Source organism: Sus scrofa, chromosome 16 (genome assembly GCF_054392235.1).
Source record: "Sus scrofa isolate SSC_HxYL_T2T_F1_AM1 chromosome 16, Sscrofa_HxYL_maternal_Yorkshire_Landrace_v2.0, whole genome shotgun sequence".
Classification (NCBI taxonomy): Eukaryota; Metazoa; Chordata; class Mammalia; order Artiodactyla; family Suidae; genus Sus; species Sus scrofa.
Genome location: NC_139398.1, coordinates 38665996 through 38687871, shown reverse-complemented (window position 1 = coordinate 38687871; position 21876 = coordinate 38665996). Strand labels below are relative to the sequence as shown.

The 21876-nt window shown below is 36.8% G+C and overlaps 1 protein-coding gene across 15 annotated transcripts in view; it reads right to left on the bottom strand.

The window, feature by feature from the left end:
• Positions 1–19716, bottom strand: part of FBXO4 (F-box protein 4) — a 416918-nt gene extending 397202 nt beyond the window's left edge. For 6 of the 15 annotated variants that reach the window (XR_014831233.1, XR_014831234.1, XR_014831235.1 and 3 more), the window contains exons 1-8: positions 19502–19716; positions 17434–17669; positions 16728–16932; positions 15096–15316; positions 11218–11293; positions 10936–11111; positions 6669–6844; positions 6092–6282 (exon numbers count right to left, since the gene is read on the bottom strand). Coding sequence is in view for 4 of the 15 variants with exons in the window: in XM_003133916.7 (XP_003133964.1) it covers positions 6193–6282; positions 6669–6844; positions 10936–11111; positions 11218–11293; positions 15096–15316; positions 17434–17669; positions 19502–19690 (1164 nt within the window). In the remaining 11 variants the exon portion in view is untranslated. Of the gene's footprint in view, positions 1–3407; positions 6283–6668; positions 6845–10935; positions 11112–11217; positions 11294–15095; positions 15317–16727; positions 16933–17433; positions 17670–19501 lie in introns of those variants that run through there. The other 9 variants (XR_014831230.1, XR_014831231.1, XR_002339734.2 and 6 more) reach the window with 7 other exon arrangements.
• Positions 19717–21876: the final 2160 nt, after the last annotated feature.

Below are 21876 nucleotides of genomic sequence, written 5' to 3'. Positions count from 1 at the left end.
AAGTATTATCTATTTCACAATCTACCATTCTCTTAAGGAAAAATTCCCTGCAAAATTTTTTTTTTTAAATAGAAGACATAAAAAGAAAGAGATAAGAAAAACATGGCCATAAACAAGAAAAAATATAGGTAACAGAGGTATGATCAAAGATGACCTAGATGTTGAAATTAGTTAAAAATAATTTTTAAAGTAAATATTTAGGAGTCCCTATTGTGACTCAGAAGGTTAAAAACCAGACTAGTATTCATGAGGATGTGGGTTTGATCCCTGGCCTTGCTCAGCGTGTTGAGGATCTGGCGTGGCGGTAAGCTGTGGCATAGGTCACAGATGTGCCTCAGATCTAGTGTTGCTGTGGCTGTGGTGTAGGCTGGCAGCTGCAGCTGCAGCTCCAATTTGACCCCTAGCCTGGGAACTTTCACATGTTGCAGGTGTGGCCCTAAAAAGAAAAAAAAGAAAAAAGAAAAAAAAACATTTAAATATATTAAAGAATGTAGTGGAAAAGATAGAACGAATGAAGAGATAGAGAGTTTTAGTAGAAAAAACGGAAGCTCTAAAAGAGTGAAATTTTTAGAACTAAAAAATATGATCAACTTTTTTTAAATGAATGATATAAGAAACTAGACAGAATAGAAAGAACAGTAAACTCAAAGACAAGTCAATATAAAATATCTAAACTGAAACACGGAGAAAAAAAATGAATAAAAAAATATAACATCATTGGAGACTGGGGGGGAGGCAAAATATCAAATGATCTAATATATGTGTAATTGAGAGTCCCAGAAACCAGAAAGAACTGGACAGAAGAAATATTTAAATATATTGGCTAAAGATTTTCCAAAACTGATAATATATATTCAACCAGAGATCCAAGAGGTTCAGTTCTCTAGTTTAACTCAAGACTAAGAAATCACACCTAGACACAAAAAAACTGTTAATTAAAAACAAAGAAAAAAAATTAAAGCAGCCAGGGAAGTATGACTCATCCAATGGAAGAAAAAGGTAATGAATGGAATTATCTTTAAAGTCCTGAAAGAAAAAAGTCAACCCAACATTTTATTTGCAGTTTTCCATAATAATTTCTACAGCAACTACTAAAAAATAATATAACAAGATATAGCTAAAACATCAAAATGCTTTTTGGCTCAACAATTTCCTACTGGACTAACTCTTCTGCAGAGAACATAACACAAAAAGGCAGCTATCTGATACCAATGAATAGTGAAGAGAAGGCAAATTCTGATGGAGTATACATTCTGAAAATTTCTACAGAGTAATTTGCTACGTTTTTAAAAAAACTTCTGACTAGGGGTAGGTATTGGTATACACTGCAGCATGGAAAACTGGTAGAAAAGTCACAGCCTTTATAGCATGGGGAATGAGAGTACTGCCAAGGTGCAACTGCAGCCATTAGAAAGAAAAGGAGGAGTCTTAGAAAAATCTAGGAAGAGAATCCTTAAATTCTCTGTCTATATCTTTGGCTAAATCTTCTGTTCAAAACCAATTCAGGATGCTCACTTTAAAAAAATAAATAAATAAATAAAGGATATGCGCTGAGAGTGGAACTACTGCCCAAGGGACAGTTTGGAATTTATGCTTAACCATGTTAATTGTTTAAGTGAAAGAAATATCACCCATTAGGAAAAAAAACAGCAGAATCAAGAGTCTCCACAACTCAGCATTTATATTTTTCAAGATACAATACAAAATTCCACAACATAACAAAAATAAATAAATAAATAAGAATGACACTCATTCCCTTAATAAAAGAAAATCAACTGAAATTAACTCTTCCAGATTTTGGAATTAGCAGACAAGGATTTTAAAACAGTCATTACAGCCATTCTCTGTGAGATAAAAGAAATTATGCTCCCAATGAAACAAAGGAAATCTGAGAAGAAAAATAAAATTTGGGAAAAAAAGGATATTGTAGAACACAATATCTAAATTAAAAATTCAGGGGATTTATTTAACAAGAAAATAGAGATGAAAGAGGAAAGAGTTTGAGAACTTGAACATTAATCAACAAAATTACCCAAACTGAAGAACAGAGAAAAAGACTGAAAAAAAATGAGCAAAGCCTCAGGGACAGGTTAAAATAACAACACATTTAAAGGCATCACGCAATGGAAACCTAAGAGGGAAGAAGAAGAGAGGAGAGAATGGAGAAGAAAATATATTTGAAGAAGTAATGACCTCAAACTTCCCAAACATGGTAAATGACATGAATTTCTATATTCGATATGCTCATTAACTCTGAAGTTGGGAGTTCCTGTTATGGCTCAGCAGGTTAAGAACCCAATATAGTGTCCCTGAGGATGCTGGTTTGATCCCTTGACTCACTCAGGGGGTTAAGGATCCAGTGTTGCTGCAAGCTGTGGTGCAGGTCACAGATGCAGCTTGGAACTGGTATTGCTGTGGCTGTGGTGTAGGTATAGACCAGCAGTTGCAGCTCTGATACAACCCCTAGCCTGAGAACTTCCATATGCCACAGGTGCAGCCACAAAAAGAAAAAAAAAAAAAAAAAAAAAAAAAACCTCCCAAGTTGGATACATATAAAGAAGGTCATACCTAAGAACACTATAGTACAACTATTGAAAACCAAGATAAAAAGTAAACTTGAAAGCAGAAAAAAATTACAGTTCAAGGGAATAAAGATGCAATTAGTGAATGACTTCTTATCAGAAATTACAGAGGCTAGAAGAGAACAAAAGAATATCATGAAATTTCTGAAAGAATAAAATTGTCAACCCAGGATTTTATATATAGGCACACCTCAAAGATATTGCAAGTTTGGTTACAGACCACTACAATAAAGCAAATATCTCAATAAAAGCAAGTGACACATATTTTTTGGTTTCTACTCAGAAGTTATACACACAAAGTACTCACAAAAGTTATATTTATAGTATACTATCTAGTAAGTGTGTGACAGTATTATGTCTAAAAACACAATGTAAATATCTTAATTAACAAACAGTTAACTGGGAATTCCCTTGTGGCCTAATGGGATAAGGATCTGGTGTCACTGCTGTGGTAAGGGTTCGATCCCTGACCTAGGAACTTCTGCATGCTGCAGGCATGGACAGAAAAAAAACCCCACTATTAAAAAAATGCTAATTATCATCTGAGCCTTCAGCAAATCATAGTAGTAACATCAAAAATCACTTATCACCATAACAAGCATAATAATAATAAGAAAGCTTGAAATATTGTGATCATTATCAAAACGTGACACAGAGACATAAAGTGGGCAAATGCTGCTGAAAAACGGTGCTCATAGAAACACTCAGTGCAGAGTTGCCACAAAACTTCAATTTGTAAAACAAGCAGTATCTTTGAAGTACAATAAAGGGAAGTGCAAAAACAAAGTATGCCTATATATCAAAAAAATAAAAGATTACTTTTAATATTCTTAAAACTGTTTTCTTTTAATTTCTTTATAATACATACAATACATATGACTATGTCATCAAAAATACTATCTTCTGGGGCTTATATGTAAGGGTAATACATTCAACAGCTGTTAGCAAAAAAGAGTGGTGAGAAAAATAGGTCCAACACAGTTACATTTCTACATATTACACATATTGGTACAATATTAACTATAAGAAAACTGAAAAGTATATATGTTACAATTACTAAAGCAACCTCTAAAAACTGCAAAGAGATATGCTTAAAAGGTAATAGAAAAATTTTAATCAATTTCTAAAAGAAACTAAAATAATTCAAAATAGAACAGAAGGAACAGGGAAACAGTATTGGTGAAGAAGGGGTAAATAAAAAAGCAAATAATAAAATGGTAGATCTGACTCCAATCATATCAATAACCTTATTCAATGTAAATTATCTAAACATTCTAAATGAAATGTAGGAATTGCCAGAATGGAAATAGAAAAGGTAAGATTTACTATATTTTATCTATAGGAGATTCACTTTACATTTTAAGACAGATTTAGGTTGTATATAAATGGATGGAAAAGATATACCATGAGAACGATATTTTTTTTAAGTTAAAGTAGTTACATTAGAAAATGGATTTCAAAACAATGGGTATTAAGAGCAAAAAGGACATTTTATAATGATAAAAGGGTCAATTCATCAAGAAAATAAACATTCATATATGTGTGGGCAGCAAAAAACAGCATCAAAATACATGGAGCAAAAACTGATGGAATTAAAAGGAAAAGTAGGCAACCACAGTTGAAGATTTTAATGCCTATTAGTAACAGATAAAACAAGTATACAAAAATCAATATAGCCATATAGAATATCTGAACATTATCAACTACCTTGACCTAATAGATAGATACCAAATATTACACCAAAAAACTATAAAATATAGTTTGAACTCTTTTCAAGTGTATGTGGTACATTCACCAGAAGAGACCATAAGCTGGACCATAAAGCAAGTCTCAAAAATTTAAAAAGACTGAACTTTTACAGAGTTTGCTCTCTGATAAAATTAGAACTGAATTAGATATCAATAACAAAGTATCTAGGAAATAGAGATTAAATAACACTAAAACAATACCACTAAATAATCACTGTATTGAAAAAGTAATCACAAAGGATTAGAAAATAATTTAACTGAATGACAATAAATATACCATACAACAAAACATGTGAATGCAGCTAAAAAGGGCTTGGGGGGAAATCTATAGCTTTATATTTTTTTTTAATTTAAAAAGCAGAAAAATTGTGATTAGAGCATATGGCCATAAAATATAGAACAAGTCAATAAAACCAAAAGCTGATCCTTAAAGAATAACAATAAAATCAATAAAACTCTAGCTAGGCTGATCGTGAAGAAAAAAGACACAAATTACCAACATCAGGAATGAATGAGGCAATACAATTACAGTGATTTAATAAAAAAGAGGGGGATCTACTTTTGGCATAACAGTATAAAGAGTTCCATGTAATAGCTCCCTAGAGAAACTAGAGAAAATTAATTTTAAAGAATCCTTAATATCTCTGTAAATGCTCCTACGAGCATACAGCAAATGAAGAAATATTTATTCAAATATATATATGTGTGTGTGTGTATATGTATATGTGTGTATATATATATTTTTTTTTTTCAAATACTGAAATTCAGTAAAAACAACAAGAGTCTGTGGTATTTGAACCAAGACCCACTCCCTCCTTCCCTTCTCCAGCTCAGAAGAAAGCTCAGAAAGATATCTCCATTCTAGACTGGGGCAGCCAAGGAAACAGCACTCTCTCCAAACCAGAGGGCTGTCGTCTGAGGAGGAGCAGGAGGTCCACATTTCTCATTCTGCCCCCAACCACAAATTACTGAAACTAAGTGCAGGATAAGTGGACTCAAGAAGTGGGAGCTCTTGCTTTGGAACAGCACCCACTGGCAGGAGGGAGGCTATACCTTGGGTGCAACAGCACCACTAAGAAGACTACACCTTTTATTGTAATTTTAAAACTCCTCAATTTCAATGACATAGGAGGGCTATAACATTTCCTGTGCAAAGTGCAAGTAATCAGTGAGCAGGAGGTCATATGATTATATGAGTTTCTGGAATGTTTTCTCTATGAATAAGGAATAAAATTTGGCTTTAGTACTTCACAAGCTTTCAAAGTTATTTTAAAATAGCAAGATCTTTCATTTATTTTCACCAAATTAGTACTGAATATGATATATAAAGTTAATTCCTACTGTTTCAGAAAAGACACAGAAGTTGTATGGCCATAACAGTAAGCGAAATTCCAGTGAACATTCCAGCCTTTAAGCAGTATTTTTATTAAAAATAGATAAAAACTCATTTTCTGATAACCAGTTAAGGATCCTTGAAAAGAATCTATTGAAAACTTAGCAAATTTCTTATCCCTCACTAGGGCAAATCTTTAAACTGAAAAGCACAGAAGTCACAAAGAATGAAAGAGGCACAAACTTTTTTTTCAGAATTTAATACTTAAAATATAAAAGTTATCAAAAAATCTTAAAAGGTTCATCTTGGGGCTAAATACTAGCAATGAAACTTGTTTCTTGTAACTGATTTCAAGTAAAAAGTAAAAAATATATATTAAAAAAAAAAAAAAAAACACAGCAGTTACAGCTATCCAGTAGAAAGCCTACCTGCAAAAAGGCAGGGCAGAAAGCTGACTGAGCAAACATCCACATCATGACTTTAGTAGCCAGTTTCAAATGCTTTCAGTTCTCAAGGTCTAAAAGGAGGATCATCTTGCATGCTTAGATTCTACTTCTTCAAGAATCCATTGAATGCCATTCGAAAAACCAGTCAGAGTTTCAGCCTCTGTATCTTGAACCTATAAGCAGATAAGAGAGACCACGATCAATAAGAAACTGAGCCCAAAATCTTATAATTATGCATGACATTTTTCTAGACACTAAAAAAAGAACGGAACTAAAAAAAACCCCAATAAACTTTGGGTGAGTCACTCAAGTTTTGCCTTCTGGAGAGCTTAGATAAAAAATACCATCTTCTCTTCTGTCTTATAATTATCACCAATATGAAGCTTGGAGCTCAGCTTTGATACCAATTAAATATTTCCCACTGAATAAGCTACTAAAACTGGCTTTCAGAATGCTATTTTTATTAAAGTGAATGAGTAGGAAAGAATAAAAAAATAAAATCAATTAAAAAGTAGAGTGAAAAATAAGATTTTTCTTACCAGAGAAAAAAGGACCTTACCATCCATGGGTGGTTTAGATGATTCAGATGCAGCTCATGGGCCAAATAAAAACAGGGCATTCTTTTTACATTAGCTTGAGAAATACAAGATAAAACCAGCATTGGTCTTCCTGAAGATCCAAAAGCTGGATCTGTCATTGCCATAATGCGAGAAAATTCATCTTGCCATTCGTGTCCTAAGGAATGCAGTCAAAACCCTTAATTTGCGTTATTTGTAATGATTTAAAAATAATAAAATTAAATTAAAAACAAGGAGAGCAAAAAATTACCAGGATCCAAAGATAACAATCTGTCTCTACTGCTGTGTTCATTTACCGATCTTTCATAAAACTACATTAATCAGCCTTGCAAGGAGAGGAATTTAGGTGAAATTAGAACAAAATCAGTGCCATTCAGATATCTCTATGGTTTAAAAGCAAAAATACTTTAGTTCCCCTGTGGCTCAACGGGTTGAGAACCTGACCAGCATCCATGGGGATGTGGGTTCAATCCCCAGCTCAGATCTGGTGTTCTGTGGCTGTGGCAGCTACAGCTTTGCCTGCAGATCAAGCCCTGATTTGACCCCGGAGCCTGGGAACTTCCATATGCCACGGGTACAGCCCTAAAAAGACAAAAACATAAAAACAAAAGCAAAAATACGTTGATATATTTTCCTCTCACAAATTCTGTAGCTGTCACTAGCCTTTCTTTCAAAGACATTAGTTTTAAAAACTGAAACCTATAGTTGACATATATATACATATAGCCTTTTTATGTATACATATATGTAAACATAGAAACTTTTCATCCAAACTGACAACCCCTGCCTTTCACTGGAATATAAATCACTGACATTCTGTGGTAGGCAGAATTCTAAAATAACCCCAATGACTCATACCCTTGTATAATCCTTTCCCCTCTAAATGTGGGAGGAATCTGTAAATATGATGGGATATCACTGACATAATTAGGCTGCATTATAAAATAAAGCTGACTTCAAAAAAGGGAGAGTATCCTCTGTCACCCTAATCTAATCAGGGGAGCCCTTAAAAAAGATGAGATTCTTCCTATTGAGAGAGATTTTCCATTGCTAGATTTGAAGACAGAGGGAGTCACATGGCAAGAAATGAAGATGGCCTTTAGTAGAGCAGCCCCCAACTAACAGCCTCAGTCCTAGAACAGTAAGGAGCTGAATTCAGCCAATAACCTAAGTGAGCTAGAAAGCAGATTTTCCCCAGGGCCTCCAGAAAGGGATGCAACCCATCTGACACCATAATTTCAGCCTGTGAGACCCTAGGCTAAGAACCCACCCATGCTGTACGCAGGCTTCTGTCATAGAGAAATCTGAGCTAATACACAGATTTTGGTTTTTTTTAATGGCCACACCCAAAGCATATGGAGGTTCCCATGCCAGGAATTGAATCTGAGTCTGAATTACAGCTGAAGCAATGTCAGATCCTTTAACCCACTATGCCCTCAAGGAAATTAAACCCAAGCCTCCTTAGTGACCTGAGCTGCTGCAGTGGATTCTTAACCCACTGGGAAATCCTAAATAGATGTTATTTTTAAGCCATTAGTTTGGTAGTAACTTGTTATATATTAATAGAAAACAACTATTTAATGTAAGTATCAACACAATACATTTAAATCTATCATATACCTCTTGAATTTTGACTTGTCCCATCTATTCTTTGTTCCTTTTTCCCTCTTTTCCTGCCTTCTTTTGAATTGAGTTTTTTTAAATGATTCCATTCATCTTCACTACTGGCTTATTTAATTATACCTCTGTTATACTTTAGTTTCAGCTCAGGGCTTTACAGTGTATATCTGAAACTTATAATAAACAGTCTACCTTTAAAAAGTATTATACAATTTCACATGTAGAAACTTAAAACACTACATTTCCATTTCTGCCTTTCCATGCTGTATTCTATTGTTACCTTATATTGTATTTTAAAATATTATAAACCCATAATACACTGTTACTGTTTTTCCTTTACATAATGATAAAGAAATTAAAATTAGAAAAAAAATTATGTGTAGCTATATTGTTTCTATCCCACGGCTCTTTTTTTTTTTTTTTTTTTTTTTTTTGGTAGATGCAGTTTTCTACCTGGTATCATATTCTTCTGCCTGAAGGGTTTCCTTTAATATTTCTTATAATACAAATCTTCTGATAATGAATTTTCTCAGGTTTGTCTGAAAAGTCTTGATTTTACCTTCATTTCTAAAAGATATCTTTGCCAGATATTAGATTTCTCTCCACCCTTTGCAATACTATAAAGATTTCCCTTCACTGCCTTTAGGCTTGCAGCAAAATTCTCTCAGAAAGTCTCTGTCCTTGTCTTTGGCCTTCTATATGTATATTTTGCTTTGCTCTGGCTGCCTACAAGATAATTGTCTTTATCTTTAGTTTTCGTCAGTTTGGCTATGATGTATTTGTATTTTTTATTTATCAGGTTTGGAGTTATTTGAGAATCTTGGATCTGTGGTTGATTTTAACAATTCTGAAATTCAGAAATTTCCTTTTCCCTGTTCTTACTCCCTTCATGTTTCTGGACTCCAATTACATAGAGATCAGAGGTCAGCATAGTACACTCTGCAGACCTGTTTGTATAAATAATTTTTTTTTTTTTTTTGGAAAACAGCCACGCCCATTCATTTACAAATTGTTTATGACTACCTTTGCACTATAATAGCAAAGTAAATAACTGTGAAAGATTTTATGGCTCACATGCCTAAAATATTTACTACCTAGACCTTTAAGAAAATGCTAACCCCTGAATTAGACCACTTAATAGGTTCCCCCAGCTCTTGGATGCTCTGTCCTCCACTCCTAATCTTCTTTCTCTTTGTGTTTTAGTTTGAATAACTTCAATTTATCTATCTTCAGGTTCACAAAAGGTTTCGTTTGTTGACATGTCCACTGAAGGAACTATTTACCTATTAACATTTTTCATATTTAGCATTCCCATTTTACTTTTTCATAACTTCCTTCTCTCTGCTGAAAATGCCTATTTGTTTGCATATATTTTCCACCTTTTGCATTAGATTCTTTAACATATTAACCATAGTTCTTTTAATGTCTCTTTATAAGAATGCAACATCCAGGTTATCTCTGGGTATGGTCCCATTGACTGGTTTGACAATGAGTTATTTCATTTTGATTTTTTTGTATCTTAAAATTTTTAATTAAATGGTAGATGTTTTGTGTGGAAGAAGAGGAGAGACTGATATAAAGAGGATTTATTCTTAGAAGTGGGCATGCTTCTTCTTCTGTTAGGTCATTTATACAGTAGGATGAGTTTAACTAGTCAGTAGTTGAGCCGGATTTTGCTTTCGTTGGTACGGTTGATTTCAGTGCATCATAAATTTTAAATTATTTTGGCAATGGTGTGCTGCTACCCTGTTCTGAGTGAGAACAATATGTTGTATATGTATGTCCTACCTGGTTCACAAAGGATTTGGGAAAGAAACTACAATACTAATTTCATGTTATTTATATGGCAATTATTCAGAATATATGGAAAGTGTTCTTTTTCTTTTTTTTTTTTTTTTAGGGCCTCACCCACAGCATATGGAAGTTTCCAAGCTACGGGTCGAATTGGAGCTACAGCTGCCAGCCTACACCGCAGTCACATCAACGCCAGATCCAAGCTGAGTCTACAACCGACACCACAGCTCATGGCAATGCTGGATCCTTAACCCACTGAGTGAGGCCAAGGATCAAACCCACATCCTCATGGATACCAGGCGGGTTCATTACCACTGAGCCATGACAGGAACTTACTGGAGAGAGTTCTTAATTAATCTACTTAACTAAAGTAAATACTTCACCCCACACATCTCTCTACTATCTGGATAATTAAAATAAAGGTAAAATTTTTCAGTTATCTGTATAAATTATTTGAACAGCACCAAAAGCAAATAAATCATCAATAACAAAAAGTGCAAAAGCATATAAAAAATACTATGTAGTTATAGTATCAAACTTTTGCATTTATCAGAATTCTGTAGGCACTTGTCAAAAAAAACAGACGCCCATGACATAACCCAAATCGGTAAGTCATGATGCACCAGGGCAAATATCAGGCAGCTGTGTATTTAACAAGATCCCAGGTGATCCTAATGGCACATCAAAGTTTCAGAATCCAATATTAGCAGTAATAACAGAATCACATTGATAGTTAGCCATGATATTCTTAAGAAACCACAGTAAAGCCTAAAACCACATTTTATTTGCTTTGCAAAGAAAGTGCTTTTAAAAAGAAAATAAGATAATGCTTACTTTTATGAGCTTCAGCATTAGCAACATAGATGAACCCATCAACAACTTCACACACCTTCTGAATTTGTGGAATTACACTGTACCGGCTTCCTTGTTGATCATCCCCTTCATTCTGTAGACTGAACATCTTGTTAACCGCACTTGTATGCTCTTCTCTAGCTCTATCTCTTTCCTTTCTATAAAAAAAATGTAAATATATAACATAGACATTAAACAGGCTCCATCCCCTTAAAATAGTTCATTCCTGACATCTCAGGGAGGCTGCCAAGTAGATAACCTTACCTTGTAGTTGAATATAATATCAGGATGTTGAATTTATGCTGGTTGTGCAACTGAAAACTGACTCCTGATCCAATACCTAATGAAATAATTATAATTATCAAAACAAGTCATTAATAAAGACAAAGACACCAAAAGATCAGAATGAAAAAAATTACTTAATATAAGCAAAAAGAGCAAACAAAAAACTCTATGACAAGTCATATATAACTTTGGATAAAATAAAATGTTTGTGTTGAAGAAAAGATGCTCTATGCAATTTTCATTCACACAGTTTAAAACTACAGATAAAGAATAAAAACCTGCTAGGTTTTAACATTCCTTTTCATACCATCATCACTATTGTCATTAACTTCATCATCATCTTAGCAGCAGCAGCTGTACCCCAACAGTTACTACCATTCATTCTCAAGACTAAGACTTAAGTTTCCTTTTATGTTTCTCATCAGTCTTATACTCTGTGTATACATTCAACGAAATGGCCTTTTTTCCTCATTCTGAAAAGCTGTTTTTAATTTTATGGCACCTTACAAAATAACGGAAATGTGGCAGACAATTAAATTTAAAATAGACTTGGGCTAGAATACTGAATTTGCTACACATACCCATGTTTATGTGAGCCTCAGTTTTGACAACAGAGTATAGAAATAATACATGCTTTTAGGGGTTATTCTAAGCATTAAATGAGATAACATATGTAAAACTCCTAGTAGAGTGACGGCTAAGTAAGAAATGCTAAACACTATCTTCTTACTATGTTCTATCTAAATCATTGAGCATTGTTATTTGTCCTTCTTTTTTAACTCCTTTCCTCCTTTGGCTGTGTTAACACTCAGGGGCTGAGTCTCCTCTTATCTCCTGGAAAGATCTTTCACTTCTTCCTTGGCTTTACTTCTTTTTGCTATATAAATGTCCTCTTAGATCTGTCTACTTCTCTCCATCTTCACACCCCACCTTTTAGTCTAAATTATCATCATCTCTCACCTGCCCTTCTGCAGTCATTTCTAACTAGTCTCCTAAATCCACTTCTGCCCCATACTATCCATTCTTCTGACAACAGCTGGAGATTGCTTTAAAATGCCTTTAGTTGGAGTTCTCCAGTGGTACAGCAGCTTGGGTCACTGCTATGACACAGGTCTGATCCCTGGCCTGGGAACTTCCATATGCTGCAGGCGTAGAAAAAAATAAAAAATAAAGGCATGACTTTAACTATTCCTCTTCCCTTCAAAGCCACTGTTCTTTAGAGAAAAAAAAAAAAAAAAAACTTTAATATGGCCTCTACTTACCTCATTAGAACAACTCCACATTTCATATCCTTAATACCTGCATTATAACCAATCTAGATATTTAAGGAAGCCATGCCATGCCATCTCACGTTACCATTCCAGGCAATATATATATAGAGATCTTGGTGGCTGGAACTGCAAGCATCCCAGGCAAAGTGACCCTATCCTCTGGCGACCAGGGACCTCCAAAAAGAGATCATAGAAAAGAATTCTACTATATCTCTGATTGCTGTTTTCAACAGTTAACTTCCAGAAATTACCTTCTCAATACATCTAACCTCAGCCCAATATGATTTCCATGCTGTTCAGTACCACCTGACAATGGGCCATCACTCTGTTCTTCCCTGACCTTGCAGGGTCTTAAGGCACAATTAGATGGGCATTTTCAAACAATCACTCCAGCTGCTGTCTGGAGAATGAAACTGCCATTTCATAATCAGCAAACATCCCCATATTGTTCCTTCCACCCCATGGTCGGATCTGAAATTGGACTGCCCCTAGGTGCCATTTATCTTGCAGTGGACTCTCAAGTAAGGAAGTTGCTTATTCTCTCATATCTCAGGGTAAAGAAATGGAGCATGTGTTCTCTTTACTTTTTAATGTCATGACTTAACCATGATTCACCAACCCTCCTAAAAAAATTCCACCTCTTTGAGACACACAATTTTGCTGTAGTACCATTTCCCTCTCTTGATCTTGTCATTTACGAATCTCCTTTTGACAATCTTTTCCTCCAAACATTCACTGAAGATTTCAACATCTGGTTCACAATCCTCCCCTCTATCCTCAGAAACTTCCAAGTCCATGTGGACTCCATATGCTTCCCAAATTTTCATTTCCAGCCCAGATCTTTCTCTTGAGATATGCATGCATAAAACAATCCATAAAGTCATTCATCAAATGTGTATTGAGTACCTACTATGTGCCTGGCACCAGATACAGCTAAGAAGAATGCTGACAATATTTCTGTCCTAATGGACCTTCCATTCTAGTGGACTGCTTATAGTAGGCATCTCTACTTATATCAAAGTTTCTCTTCCTCCTCCTGTGTTTCCTTAACCTAGTGAAGGCACCATTATCTAATATGAAAATCACCAGAAACCAGGAGTTATCCTTATTCTAATACACATTCAGTCAAGTCTATATCCTTCACATTTTTATCACAATATCATAGTGGTTTCTTAACAGGTCTTCATGTCTTTATAGCCCCTTCTCATCAGTTCTTCCCTCAGGAGCCAGAGTAATCTATCTAAAATGCCATGTCGATCATCTTACTTCTCTGCTTAAAATCCTTCAACAGCTCTCAAATGTTTAAGCTTGGCATACAAGCACCTTCTCACGTGGCTCCACTCTAAATACACAGAGCTACTTCAAGTGTGTCATGCACACCCAGAACTTTCTGCTTTAAAAATGTAGTCCTCATTGCTTAGAAAATTTTACCTTGTCTTTTTTTTTTTTTTTTGATGGCCTACTCCTACTCAATGACTCATGTGAGTCATCATTAAATGCAGAGCCTTCTCTGACCCTTACTTTTCTACATAGGAGCTAATTAAACCATATTCTAATCGCCTCTATATTTGTCTTTGCCCAAACCTAGACAAAATACCTGTGGGACAGATAGGAGATTTTTAATGTTATTTGCATTAAGTCTCCACATCTTTATCATTTTTTTTAGAGCCACACCCCTGGCATATGGAGGTTCCCAGGCTAGGGGTCAAATCAGAGCTGCAACCACCAGCCTACACCACAACCATAGCAATGCTAGATCCAAGCCACATCTGCAAGCTACATCATAGCTCACAGCAACACCGGATCTTCAACCCACTGAGCAAGGCCAGGGATTGAACCTGCATCCTTATGGATACCAGTCAGATTCATTTCCACTGGGCCACAATGGGAATTCCAAATCTCTGCATCTTTAGGAGCTAATAGGTGCTTTCCACAAATTAGTAAAGCAGAAGCTAGATTACACTATGTTTCTTATATATCTTGCTTACCAAACTACACAGTTGTTGTTGCCTTTGTTTTTCATAGAAATAAAGGGAAGATGATAATTTAACTCTTTTTGTTTTGAAATCCCAGTATATGTCAGAGTACTATGCTCACAGTAGATACCGAATGGGTTTTACTGTTAAAATTCTTTTAAAATATGGTAGGGAGTTCTCCTGCGGAGCAATGCTTAAGAATCCAATGCTTGCTGTCACTGTAGAGGCTTGGGTTGCAGCTGTGGTGTGGGTTCAATCCCTGGCCTAGGAACTCCCATATGCCACAGGTGCGGCCAAAAATAAAAATAAAAAACAAAAAAAAATTAAAAATAAAATATGGTAAATAGTGTACCAATAAAACATTCTAACAACATGTTATTTGCTTTCACATAATCTTATATTCTGGATTAAGAATATAGGAAGTTTACCTCTTATCAAAAGTTAATTAATTCTTTCAGTCTATAGGGACTTATGGCCTCCCATGTACCAAATCAGTATATTTCATTACATCAAAGAGTTAATTAAAAAAACTAATTTATTTCTATTTAACATTAGTGTCAAGCTCAAAGTGCTTCAACTATTCTGTACTGTAGATTAACATGAAAATTACCATCAATCTGCCTCTGAGGCAAACCAGCTGTTGGGCAAAGTTCCTCGGATGACATCAAGCTCAACACCAAAGATGTATTTAGTTCTTCCAAACCTGGTCCAAACATAGCAAATCGTGGTTCATTCTGAATGATCAATGAATGCAAAAATGAGGTGACTGCTCCATACATAGGACGACTAGATTTTGAGGCTCTTCTTGTATATGGACAGCACATTTTATAGCTGTATGAAATTGTCACAATTAGAAAATTAACAGAAGCAAAAATTTACTTAGCTAGTTATTCATTCAATAATATACAATTTATTGAGAACCTGCTAGACACACAGGATACAAGGATTAAAGAGTCCCAGTCCTCATGGAGGGCAACAAAAGACAAACACCATTTTAATATGTATGCCAAGTGCCATGAAAGAAAAAATGCTATGGGAGTAGTAGTGGTCCAGAAGCTGAGGAAGCCTTCTCCAGGAAGTAGTTACTTTCTAACTTTTCATTTAGATTTTCTCATCAAACACTTGCTCTAGCACTTGTTTCAGTGGTTAAAATTCACTACAAGAGCTGTGATTCTCAACCTGGGGAGATTTAGCATCCCCAGGGAACATTTGGTAATGTCTGGATTATTCTTTGTCATCACAACTGCAGGGAGAGTGGGGCACTGCTACTGATATCTAGTGGATAGAGTTTAGGGATGCTGTTAAACATCCTACATGGCACAAGACAGTTCCCATAAGATCTGGTCCAAAACATAAATACTGGCAAGATTGAGAAACCCTGCGCTAAAGATAAAGTACACAGATAGTTAGCATAAATGTCCCTAAAAGTAAAAAAGAAAAAAAAATTACTAAAACTACCAATATAACCAAAAATTTTAGGGTATTTCTATTAACAGCAACAGTTCAATAAATGTTAATGTACAAGAAGGATCAAATGTTCCTTAAATATAACACAGCAAACTAAGAGACATGTGAAAGAAACAACTTCTTTCATTATCTATAAATTTCTGAACTAGCAATTCAACATGCTATCAAAAATTAAAACGAAGTTACTCAAATCAAAATAAAAGCTAAAGGCCTTTAAACCATACTGGCGAAGACAATTACTAATCTTGCAAAACAATCATCTTTACCTAGGAATCTTGTAATTCAAGAAGGAAAAAAAAAATCTACTTTGAAGCTAGGTAGATGTGGCCAAGCCTCACCACTTTAATTAGTCATATAAACCAATTATAGTCTGAACTTCAGTCTTTTCATCTACAATATTTGAGCAGTAACAATCAACCCACAGTCTTAAGGGTCAGAAATAATTTATATGATCAATATGGTAGTTACTACAACTATTAATTTCTCAGGGAGAACGTGGTTCCATAGCACCAATACTCTTGGTGTTATAGTTGGCTGTGGGACAACACAGAGGTAACACCTACAAAGTGAAAGCACAGCAGCTCTTATTTAAACTTATATATATCACATACAGCTTAATCAAGTAGTCTCACAAGACCTGATGCATGGCATATGTATTGGAAAAAGGAAAGATTTTAAATAAACAAAATAGGAAAAAAATCCTAATGTAGTTATTAAATCTAGCACAGCAAAAAATTCTTATCTAAAACACAAATATTCTTTAAATTTTACTTACAATGTATGAAATTTGGGTCTTTTAATAAAGCAGGTTATATCCAGAACCAACAACATTACATATTTTCAATGTAGCATGATAGGGTTCCAATGTGAACAATCCCTTATAAGTTATATGACCTTTGGTAAATCCATAACCACAATGAACCTCGATTCCACATCCAAAACTCATGGAAGAAACTTCTTATTGGCTGAGGACTGAATAGCTAAACATATGCAGAGAATCCATCACAGAATGCAATACACTATAGTTGGTCAATAACATTAATTCTCTCACCTACATGATATTCAAAAGGGTTAATGTGTTCAGGTGATAACAAAATCTTATTTCTCAGAACCTTAAGAATGGTTTTCTTGCCTGCAAAAGAACCGCTTTCTGAACTCTGGCCATCCTTTTTCTGGATATGGAAAAGTATTTACCATTAACAAAACGATAAGTGTTCTACTAAAGGTAGTAAAATTTTTAAGAAGTTTTACTTCTTGCCATATGAACTATCTATAATTATTCAAATACTCTAGTCAGGTACTAGAGGAAAAACAACAAAATGTGAAAGCTATGAAGGTTTCTATGAAGGAAGTTACTTAACCCCAATTTTTACAAAAGGACACTTAGACTCAAAATTCATGAAAGAAATTAACTTAGACTATTGACTTTAATATAGTCAAATTTAATATCTTCTTTTTAATTCATAAAATTAGATACTTACACTGCCATGTAGTCAAAAAATGAACCAGCAGTGACCTCAAATATAGGCTTTTTTAAGATTTCTAGATCTGGAAGAGACTTCCAGTCAACAGAAGACCAAGAAGGAAGATCCCTCAACAGAAAATATCTCCACAGAATTGGATCTCGTACAGTTTCATTCCAATAATGACTTGTACTTCCCAGCTGACATAAATCATGAGGTGAAAGAAATGACAAAATATATAGCTGTACATCAATCTGTAATAGAGGTAAGAACAAGTAGGTAAAAGGGATGAATAATTTATCTTAGCAAACAGCTTTTTGATAATAAATTACAAAATAACAAATAATTACATTATACTAGGAGACCAAAGGTGAACTGAACAGTGTTTCATTTTAATAATTAAATCCATCATAATAAGCTACAAAATTAACAAAGACTATTTTATACTAGATAACCAAAGATCGACTTAATAGTCCATGTTTTTAAAAGTTAAATCTGGGAGTTCCCGTCGTGGCGCAGTGGTTAACGAATCCGACTAGGAACCATGAGGTTGCGGGTTCGGTCCCTGCCCTTGCTCAGTGGGTTAACGATCTGGCGTTGCCGTGAGCTGTGGTGTAGGTTGCAGACGCGGCTCGGATCCCGCATTGCTGTGGCTGTGGCGTAGGCTGGTGGCTACAGCTCCGATTCGACCCCTAGCCTGGGAACCTCCATATGCCGCGGGAGCGGCCCAAGAAATAGCAACAACAACAGACAAAAAGACAAAAGACAAAAAAAAAAAAGTTAAATCTGGAGTTCCCATCGTGGCTCAGCGGAAATGAACCTATTATCCAGGAGGACCCAGGTTCCATCCCTGACCTCACTCAGTGGGTTAAGGATCACTTGTTGCTGTGAGCTGTAGTGTAGGTCGCAGACACGGCTCAGATCTGGCATTGCTGTGGTGTAGGCCAGCAGCTACTTAGACCCTTAGCCTGGGAATCTCCATATGCCAAGGGTGTGGCCTAAACCCTCCCCCCCAAAAAGGTTAAATCTATCATCCTTAAGTTAATTTCCTGCCACCCAGACAGAATCATAAATGAACACTTAATTTTTGAGACACTGAAACATTCCTAAAAAACATCTGATGTTCTGGTATTTTTCAAGGAAAATAACCAATTCATTTAATTTCTCCCCATGGATATTTTTTGCCACATCATTTACCTGAATAAATTAATGAAATAATTTATTCTTCAAAACAAAATCTTTATCAAGTGGATAAACTTCCCATTTTACCATTGATCAAAGAGTAAATATGTCAGCAGAGTTCTTCCATAAAATTCCCTTATTTCAAAGAACTTTGGCAAGGAAGAGAATCTGGAGGCAATTTAAGCCTGCAGTTTTCAATTCCTGATGCACATTAGACGGGGTGGTGTCAATAGCCTAGCTGAGATACAGAATTTTAATAATTTCTAAGAATTCCTCCTCTCAGTTTTCCCATCTACCTGAAAAGTTTGACAATAAACGATGCGTGTTATTCTTTTGGCCTGCTGTAACTTGAGGCGCTTGTAACTTATTAGTCATTTGTTTTCAGCTGACCGGCAGGTTTGTTACTTGAAATATACAGTAAGATAAAAGCTGCAAAACCCTCGGAGAGTGCTTTGCGGGACCCCCAGGTGTTTTGGTACAAGGAGCCTGGGAAGATGCTAAGAATACAGATGCTGGATGCTTTCCCATGCTAACCGGAACGTCTGGAACGGATTCCACATTTCCCTAACCTGATGAAGTTCGGGGTGTCCCTGTCCCTGGACCTGTGCCGGGGGTAGAAACCCTGAGGGTGACGTGGCTGGTTACCAGGGCGCCCTCTGAAGGTGAGTTTCGCGGCGACCTTAGGCCAGGTGCTTGGCACCAGCGGTCAACACCACGGCCTTTCTTGCTCATCTGCTGCTCCCTTGATGAGACTGCCCGGAATGGTTGTAGGGAGGTGGCGAGACACAGGCCAGGCCCACAGAGGAGACACAGACCAGGCCCACAGAGGACCCCCGAAGCCGCCCAAGCGAGCGCCCCTCCCGGCCCGGCCCTGGGTCCTCCGCGGCCGGCGACCGACGCTCACCGGCAGCCGCGACAACGGATTGCCCTCCTCGTCCGCCTCCTCCGGAGAGGCCCTTGGAGCCGCCCTCTCCTTCCCCACCGACTGCCAGAAGCTCCTCCAGCCGCTGAGGATGGCAGCCTCCAGGCGACCCCAGTCGCTGTGATGCGGCTGAGGAGAACTGCCTCGGCTGCCAGCCTCGCTTCCCGCCATTGCCGTCGGCGCGGTAAGCAACGCACGTCAGCCTTCCGGCTCCCTCGCCCCGCCCCCTTCTCCCCTCCACCTCCCCCGCCTTCCCCGCCTCCCTCCCTCTAGTCCCTCCCAAGCTCCGCCCCCCCGGCCGGTCCATCACCAATCCCACTCTGGTGGAGAAACCTCCACAGCATGGAAGGTAACGGAGAAATGGCCCAATTCGGGGTCTTTCCCGTCTGAGCCTGAGGCTCCCACCAACAGTCATTGCCCCCTTCGCTTTGGGTGCGCTGACCTCTCCCGTTGCTATAAAATCTCTCGCCCTCTGCCCCTTTATTTTACTTCGTTATTTTATCCCAGGTGTTCCCTCTGTTTGGGACCCATTTCCACTTTGCCTGAGGCCTGGATGACTCCTACTTACTCAGTAGATGGCCTTCTTCCACTGTTTGGTGCTTAGTAGCTGTACATAACCTGGTTTAAACTCACTGTCAACCAGCAATTGCTTACAATATCCAGGGCATGCAACCATTCATTCTCTTCGTGAAAATACTCAAATACGGAAATTTCTATATTTTGCAATCAACCTCTGCCCACCGTTGTCTTATTGTCTCAATTGTCAAAATATTCTGACATATAACCAAAAGTCATCCATTAAAATTTAATCCCATTTTTTTAAAGTCTTCAAAAGAGAAGATAGGATCAGTAACTTCATAAAACCATTGAAGCCTTTAAGGATAGTGATAGGCTACAGGAAACATAAGTTGTAAGTATACAAATATTTAAATACATATATTTAACATAATATAGTTCTCTTTGTGGCTTAGCGGTAACCACCCCAACTAGTATCCATGAGGATGTGAGTTCAATCCCTGGCCTCCCTCAGTGGGGTGGGGTAAAGATCCCATGTTGCTCTGAGGTGTAAGTGGAAGACATGGCTTTGATCTGACATTGCTGTGGCTGTGGTGTTGGCCAGCAGCTGCAGCTCTGATTTGACACCTAGCCTGGGAACTTCCATATGCTGTGGGTGTGGCCCTAATAATAATAATAGTAGTAATAATATGTATCAATCTCTCTCTGAATCTCTCTCTCCCTATCTATTGCTATATCCATATATGTATTCCACCTAGGGAGTGCTTAATGCTTAACAATGGACACAACGTTTATAAGCTTGTTATGAGCTTGTATTTACACTTCAAAAGTAAATAAATGGGGATGTAAATGTCAAATAACACCGCATTCCCTTTTTTGGCTCAGCAGTGACAAACCTGACCGGTAACCATGAGGACATGGATTCAATCCCTGGCCTTGCTAGAGCGGGTTAAGGATCTGTCTTGCCATGAGCTGTGGTGTAGGTTGCCGACATCACGCAGATCTGGCAGTTGCTATGGCTGTTACAGCTCCGATTCGACCCCTAGCCTGGGAACTTCCATTTGCCACAGGTGAAGCCTTAAAAAGACTAAATAAATAAATGTCAAATAACAGAAATCCAATAAAGCCTGATAACTGAGGTTGTGACATGTGAATTTTAAAGTTTCATTGCTTATTTACATGCCATTGCAAGGCGCCAACAACCAATCCAATTTCAGGTTTTCTTCAAGGCTGTACTGACAAGAAAAAGAACCATGAATTTATTGGCATTTCTCCTTTCTCTAGGACCAGGAAAGAACACAAGGCCAGGGATCAAACCCACATCCTCATGGATACTAGTTGGGTTCATTAACATTGAGCCACCACAGGAACTCCCAACGTAATCTATTTTTAAATAGGGTATGTGTAATATTTAGATGACTAATATTTGTTAAATGCATCTGACTTGTGAGTTGAGTGAGACCAGAAAGGCAAGAGACCAGAAGCCAAGTCAATCAAACTGATTGGTGAATGTAGAAGTTGGGTACACAGCAGGTATATATACATTTGGAGGAGGCTGGGCTGGGACTGAAAAATTTATGAAAACCAATGGTAGGTTTTCTTCTGAACATACTTATAACAAACACTTGCAATGCCTATCCAGCCAACGATTTCTTCTCTGAAAACTGCTTCCCATTAGAATGGCCAGGACCACTTGAACTTAGAAAAGGGCATTGAGTGCTTGCTCACTGGCCAGAACAAGTTTGTCAGTTATTCTGGTTGATGAGTATTTTATTTTTCAGCATGATGAGGCATGCCAATATACAGAACTGGCCATTAAGTAAAATAATAGTAGTAGCTAA